The sequence below is a fragment of the Camelus ferus genome, chromosome 6 (genome assembly GCF_009834535.1).
Source record: "Camelus ferus isolate YT-003-E chromosome 6, BCGSAC_Cfer_1.0, whole genome shotgun sequence".
Classification (NCBI taxonomy): domain Eukaryota; kingdom Metazoa; phylum Chordata; class Mammalia; order Artiodactyla; family Camelidae; genus Camelus; species Camelus ferus.
Genome location: NC_045701.1, coordinates 56,492,135 through 56,499,699, shown reverse-complemented (window position 1 = coordinate 56,499,699; position 7,565 = coordinate 56,492,135). Strand labels below are relative to the sequence as shown.

Here is a 7,565-nt window from a genome sequence, read left to right as displayed (position 1 = left end):
TAATGGCAACTATGATTTGAGGCTGCTTGGGTGCTCTGTGAGGTTGGATCACTTGGATAGGAATGTGGTCCAATTATTTGCCTCTGTTTTGATCTATGTCTTGAAACTTTCTCAACCTTATCAACTTTTCTAAAATCATCACAATATCTGTGCTATTGAAAATTAACCCAACCAGTAACACTTGGGATCTGTGGGAAAGATCCAGATAACTCCATTTACAGGGCAGTAATTTTGGGCTTCGTGTTTATAGTTTTGGAACCTCTACCTGTCTTTCCCCCTATCTTTCTCTTTTTGCAATATGACATAAGCTAATCTTTCCAGTACAGACAAATATATGTTACATTGCTGAAGAGCAATCAGAATTTTTTTTTTGTTGGAAAAATCCTTTTCTCAAGATACATTCCTATTAGTTTACTTTCCGATATCCAGGTAAGCGCATTGTGCTATTCCTGAGGTTTTTTTTTTTTTTTAATACTGTCCACACTGATCCAAATCAAACAGACCTTTAGAGGGTACTGACAATGACGTCTTCATTCAATAAGATCGCTGCTAAAGCCTTAGCTCCTTGTTTGCTCTATAATGCTGTGCCAAGATCTTGGCCTTGAGATGTTCCCAGAATCCCTGGAAACATTACTTACTTGTTTGTGAGTATAAGCCTCAGAATGATTTTGCATCCACAACAAAATATGAGGATGAACAAAGCAGTGTGAATCTCTTACTGGGTTGGAATTTTTTTCTTTACTGAAGCATAGGACTTGGAGCCAGTCAGATGAACAGAATGTTAAATAAAACTCTACATTGGTGCTTTTACAAAATATACCAGAATTAAATGGAGTAGAAGGATTTGCTGTAACAGAATCCATTTTTTTTCGATCTTTGGTATTAATTTTTTCCTGAATATTAAACGTGTTAACGTTTCTAAATTCTGAGGGATATATTGGTGAGAACTATGGAAAAGAACTCACATTATTTAACATTTAAAATAGAAATTAAAAAAAAACTACTCTTCACATCCTAGTCTGATGACTTAAAGAAATCAGCAGGGTATCATACAATAATCCTGGCACTCAAAAGGGGCTTTATTTAAGTATCAGAAAGGCTAACCATCATGGTTCTATCATTAGAAAGTACTAAGAATACAGTCAGAAATAACATTTCATAATTTCCATTAGAAGATTTCAAAATAGGGCACTAGTAATTGATTCCCTTCTATTTTGGCTGCATTTTGAGCAATAGAGCAAAAAGTATTTTTAAAAAGGTGGAGGGGTCCTTTGAAAAAACAAAGAGGAGAGGAAAGTCAATACCAAGAAGCAAGCATCAGCGGGAACAGGGCTGGGGAGGCTGGTTAGGGAGCACGGAAGCCACAATCCCTTATCCACTCGCCCTCTGCTGTGTGCCAGCCTTGGTGCCGGGCAGGAGGGCACTGCAGCGTGTGGAGAGGCAGACAGTTTTGCTGGCTCCCACTTGCTCCTCAGGCCAAAGTCCAGGCAGAAGTTGGCCTTGTGGGGTTCCTGTCATCCTGCCAATCCACGGCACTCCAGGGACACTGCTAGGAGAACGCGGGCCAAATCCTGCATGAGAAGGCACCTCCTTCACATTCTCTTCCACGTCGGGGGTCAGACTCAAGGAAACCCCTTCTGTCAGATTTTATGGTCTTTGTGCACTAGCCAAGGGACAAGTAAGAGAAAGAAAAAGAAAGCAACTTGTTTAACCTCACACAACAGAAAGGAAAGAATTCTTTAAAGTCGTTATCTGGGAATGAAGCCCAACATCCCAGAATCTCAGCTCAGTTTGCTCTTTTTTCATTTACTTCTGGTTTTTAGACATTTAAGTAATTATGACCCCATCTACTGTGGGCCATCGTAGCATTGCTTTCTCCAAGAGAGTGGTCCAAAGCCACTATTGCACAAACACACAGTAATGTGTGCACCATCTGACAATGGTCAATGTGCAAAGCATATGCAAGCATATAGGTAGCATCACAGTGTAGACACACACTTAAAAAGCAGATCCCTTCAAAAAGAGGCCCTCATTTGCCATTCTTAAGGCCATAAATAGGATGTATTACTTTTAATAAGATTCCTCTAACACCAGATATGTATGTTGAAATGAATATTCAAATCCATTTACAGCATACAGACATTCAGAAGCCAACATGATCATCTCACACATGCATGCAGTCTCTTTTCTGAACCAATAAAGACAATGCATTTCCAGGGAACGTGTATTTGAATTTTATTGTACTTCTTAAAAAAGAAAAGTGGAAATCATAATCTTACATACTTCCTTCAACTGGATCAACTTAGACAATTTATCAATGCTTCCTTAAATTTTTACACTACACTGAACTCCAACAGGTTTTTGTTTTAAAGTAAACCAGGTTTTCAGTTCTTCCCTGTGGAGAAGTTACTTTCAAGTCAGTGAAAGTTCTTGGCCCATGATTAAAAGTCTTTGCCAATTAGTACTCAACAACTTCAATTCATTTTTTTCTGGTTCAAGATGAGTAGGAGCCTAATAAGGCTGTGATAAAAGGGCAAAAGGCACTGAGAGCCAAAAGCGGATTAATGAGCTCCTCCATTTATTTGTCTTCCTAACAGCTGAACTGTTACAACTATTGACACTCTTCAAAAGGTTCCGCTCTGAACCCTGTCCAGGCACTGCAGGCTCCAATGGACATCTTCAAATCCGGAGAATGGAGGGGCAAGAGCTTCCCCTGTGTGATGCCAAAACCAACAAAGCCCCATGGATCAGGTAATGAAACTTCAGCTTTTCCCCCTTTGAGATTTATTTACTGGCAGCTGACAAGGGGCAAATTCAGCTCGAATTGTGCAGTCAAGGCCCTGTCAAGCTTTTAGAGGCACCCTTGTCTTGAAGCACCTTCATGACTGGCATTTCACTCAAAAGCCCTCGGCACTGGTCCTTAACAGCTTATGACATCACAAAGGACACTCCAGACAGATGCCTACATGGCATCCTGCAGCATTTTAAAAGAGAATTAGTGGTTTTAATTATGGTCGTCGTATGAAAGGGAACCATGCAAGCTCCACAGGAGACCTTTGATCAGACCCTTTCGCTAGTACAATGCCACGGAACTGTGACTATTCCTGGTAAGGGGCCTTTTCTTGCTGAATGACTCACCAGTGATCTTTGAATGCAGACAAGCTTCTAGCCCTCCCTCTTCATTAGTGAGCATTTCTATACAGGGGCCTATATAGTGCTTGGAGTCTAGGAGCTATACAATTGGGGGGAAAAGAATCCCCACAGATTCAGGTCTCTACTTAGGAAGTGCTGAAGGACTCTGAGTGACTTTATTCATTAAAACAGGTTGCTATTAATTAACTGTCATAATAAAATAAAGAACTATTATTTGCATTTCTTACTATGTTCTCTTTAGTAATATGTATAAAAGATGCTTGTAACAGAAATGAATTTATTGAACTACTTCCCCACATCCCTCCCCAATCCCCGCCCCCCCCCCCTTTTTTTTGGCATTTTGGCAGCAGGAGCCTACTAATTATTGGGCTCAGATTTATGAGCCCAAACAGAAGTAAAACATGAATATAAAATTAATTAAGGAGAGAAAAAATCTTTTAATTGCTGATCAGTTTAAGGAACTGAAAAAAAAGCAAACAATTAGCTTAATTTTTTTAGTGATTTCAGAGAATGATCTAAGACAATAAATCCCCAACTTTTTTCAAAATATCACCCAGTTGGTATTTAGTTTGAAGTCTGAGATTATGTAACAACCACATAAACTCAAAAAAAAAAAAAAAAAACTTGAAGTGTAACAAGATTCATTCTTAAAAAAAAAAAGATTTCACTTCTGGGAAACAGAGACTGTTTTTGGTCTGGTATTAATGTTTCAAGAATTCAATTTTAATCCCAGTCCCAAGAAGCAGGGCCCTTAAGATTCATGGTTGATATTTTAAGTATATGAAAATAGTTCATTCTCTTCTAGAATCTAATCAAGCAAGTCATTTGACGAAATACTGTGGAAGTAGGAAGATTTTTCAAAATATTCTCGCTGAAATGCTAATTCAGTAACATGGGATAAATAGACTTTGCATAAATAGCACATCTCAGTCGCTAAAGCCCCATGAAACAGCACTGCGGCACCGTGTCACTTCTGTCTGGGAGGTGACTTAGTCTTCCTTTTTTATGCTGTTTCTTTTCTTGGAGGAAAACTTTTGGACTTTGGAATTTTGGAAGCCGAATGCCGAGAAGGTTTTTCTCAGTTTGCTGTCTCAGACATTTCTCCTATTTCTCAGGCTTTGTAGTTCTTTTCTTAGGTGCTTTAGAGCAACTGAAACATCGGCTAGCTGTGGGTCATTCCGTGCCTTCTGAGTGTAGAGACGGAAATGTCTGATGGTTTCAGATAACAAGACCTCAGGGTCCGCACCTCCTTCCCGAAGGCGCAGCATACGCTCACAGGCGATGGCGTAGTTCTTGTGCCAGTTCACTGGGTGTTCCTTTTGTAAATAGACAATCTCCTTATAAAGCTGGAAGACAGCAAAAATGTTGGTATTCCATTGTTATCTCTTGACTTTTTTTCAAAAACCCGAGAAAACAGAGAGGCATTAATAACACAAGGAAATAAAAAATCCAAGCAGCCTACAGTAAAAATCTAATCGTTGCCAGGCCATGCAGAAAATGCAGGGATGCTACTGTAATGATTACAGTAGCAGGAGGCAAATGCGCTTCATCTAAAACTGCTTCTGGGGTTTTTCGGATGTTGCAGAGGGAATCTAAGACACACTCTGTCAGGACAAAATGCTCTTCCTCCAGAAAGATGTTCTGGGAAAGGGATTTAGTTCTAATTCATGGAAAGCTATTTACTCAACAGGCAGAAAGGTTGAAACTCTAAATTTAGCTGTTGGAGGGAAAAAATAGCTTTCTTTAGAAAACTGCCTAGTAAAGAACTTGAAGAAATTTAAATTTTATCCCTCATTTTTACATAAATTTCTTTCTGCATTAAAAACAATAGTAATAACAATAGCAACAATAAAACTCAAACAAATCCAGCATCGAACAGACTGAACGTAACAGATTTAAGAGACATCCTTAAACTGAGATATTGAAAATCTTCAGTGTCCTAAAATTACAATTTCCATAGTTAAAACTTTGCCCACAGGAATTCAGAATTTAGCTTTTTAGTATCAGAGACAGTATGACTTGGATAGAGTTAGAATCTTTACTGTTGAGTTTTCCAGAGGAAAAACATCAAAATTTAACAAATAAACCAAAAAGTAGGTGCAAATCTATAAAATGGAATATTATACTTGCTTATTTGGGAATTTCACAGCCTTCTTGGGGATTATCAAATTGGAGTCAGATCCGCAGGCACTTAAGTTAACCAGCCGTCTCCATGAGAGCACAGGACAAGCAGGGATGCTTTCTCCAGGGACAAGGGCTTTTTGTATTAGAACTGAACTCACGACATCATTCAGTTGAAAGGGACCCAATTATACTATTTCCCCAACTCCTATTCTAGAGCTGACAAAGGCATATCTAACCTATTTCAAAACAACATCTCCATGAAAAAATCCCCCAATCCATATTTGATATGTCACTTTGACATTTCATAACCCTCAGTCCTCAAGCTGCCTTTGAAAGCAATTTTCCCCTTAGTTCCCTTCACTCCCTAAGATAGGAGAGAGTCACCTTGCAGTTTCATAGACATCAAAGCTATGAAGTCAGCCTCCTACCCTTTTATTTTCTTGGTGAAATATTCAAAGCTTCTCTACCTTTCCTCACAGTCTTTTTTCTCCATCCGTTGCTTCTCTTCCTGAGACACCCTCTGACGAGGGACGTGTGTACAGTGCACAGCAGACCACCTGGCACAGGACTGCTCTATTTCTTTACTTTCCCAAGTTTTCAAAACCCTGCTAAGGTTTTGGAGTGCAAGATAGAGGCCAGCTCTTCAATGAGCATTTCCCAGTGCCCTATAAATCACAGAAACGCAGGGACGTGCTAACACAGCGCTGCAGTAAGCCTCCGCTCCATACTCCCGTCCCTATCAGGACAGAGCAAGAGCCTCAGCGTGGCTGGATCTGAAGGCTGTTTGCCTTCCTGGGGGCCAGAGTGAGAAGACAGAGCCATTGTCCACAACCCTTTGCCTCTCTCATGAAATCTCAACCAGCCATGGCCCGATCGTTTCAAGTGTAGCCAGGGGCGTGACTTTTACACAGAAGGCAACCCATCAGCAATTAAAAAAATAAATAAATAAAGCCATTGTATTAGCTTCCTATTGCTGTTGTAACTAATCACCACAAACACAGTGGCTTAAAACAATATAAATGTCTTTTCTTATTTTCCTGGAGGTCAAGAGTTGTAAAATCAAGGTTTCAGTAAAATCGGCAGGGCTGTGTTCCTTCTGGAGGCTCTGGAATCTGTTTCTTTGCTCTTTCCAGCTCCAGAGGCTGCCTGCACTCCCTAACTTGTGGCCCCTTCCTCTACCTACCCGGAGCATCTTCAGATCTTTCTCTCTGATCTCTGCTTGCAATGCCACATCTCCTTCTCTGACTCTGACCCTCCTGCCTCCCTCTCAGGACTCTCATGATTACACTGGGCCCACCTGGATAATCCAGGCTAATCTCCCCACCTCAAGATCCTTAATCACATCTGCAAAATGCCCTTTTCCATGTAAGGTCATGCATTCACAGGTTCTGGAGATCAGGACATGAACTTCTTGTGTGTGTGGGGTGCACTGTTTTTCCAACCACAGCCATTTACTTTAGATATTATTCATGATACATTTATACTGCTTTAAAATGCCAAATAAAGCTGGAAACAAGTAAAATCTCCACCCTCTCTCCCTCTCAAACAATCACCACCACCTTCCCACCAAATATATTTATACATATAAAAGTACAACATACACTATACGCATGAGTGTAGAGTTGGGCTTTGACACTGGAAGGCAAACTCGCAGTCTCCGCCAGGTTAAAGATGAAGAACGGTGTTTTCATCCTGGGAGTGGGAGGCGTGGGAACCTTCATTAAAATCATGTTGTCAGTTTCACATTCAAAGCTAAATCTGCCCGACTTTTCCATGGATAAGGAACTATATAAAACCCTTTACTGTCTTATTTTCACTTCTCTCATATTCATAGACGTTTACTCAGAACCAACAGTAACCCTTTCCCCCTCCTCCCGCCTGCCCAGACACTGCATTTAGAATCCACTGATTGCCGAATCTTTTAGAAAACAGCTTATGCTCATCATCACTACTGTGCATCATTTCCCCTCCAGATGCGCATTTTCCTTGTGCAGAAGCAGCTGGGAGGGGAGGCCTTGCTGAGTTTGTCAGCACGACCCTGAAGGTACCCATCGTGACAGCTCATGCCACGTGTGACCAGTTCTTCAAAGGTGGCTGGACTCTCTGACCACATGAACTCATCCAAATTGTATTCAGCACACCAATTAAATCAATACTTGCCTGACTAATGACCTCCTTTCTTCTCTTATGTGATTTCTCTCCCAGCTTTCCCACCTTCAATCACAGGGAAGAACTGTGCAAACATTCAGTATATCTTTGATTTGTTCTTCAAAGTATTTGTTCCTATA

The 7,565-nt window shown here is 40.5% G+C and overlaps 1 protein-coding gene across 3 annotated transcripts in view; it reads right to left on the bottom strand.

Annotated features, from left to right (window-relative positions):
* Positions 1-2,210: 2,210 nt before the first annotated feature.
* TMEM260 (transmembrane protein 260) overlaps positions 2,211-7,565 on the bottom strand; it is a 58,269-nt gene continuing 52,914 nt past the window's right edge. For 2 of the 3 annotated variants that reach the window (XM_006180810.2, XM_032482089.1), the window contains 2 exons: positions 6,879-6,969; positions 2,211-4,499 (listed from right to left, as the gene is read on the bottom strand). In XM_006180810.2, the coding sequence (XP_006180872.2) occupies positions 4,245-4,499; positions 6,879-6,969 (346 nt within the window). In that variant the 3' untranslated portion in view covers positions 2,211-4,244. Of the gene's footprint in view, positions 4,500-6,878; positions 6,993-7,565 lie in introns of those variants that run through there. The other variant, XM_032482090.1, reaches the window with a different exon arrangement.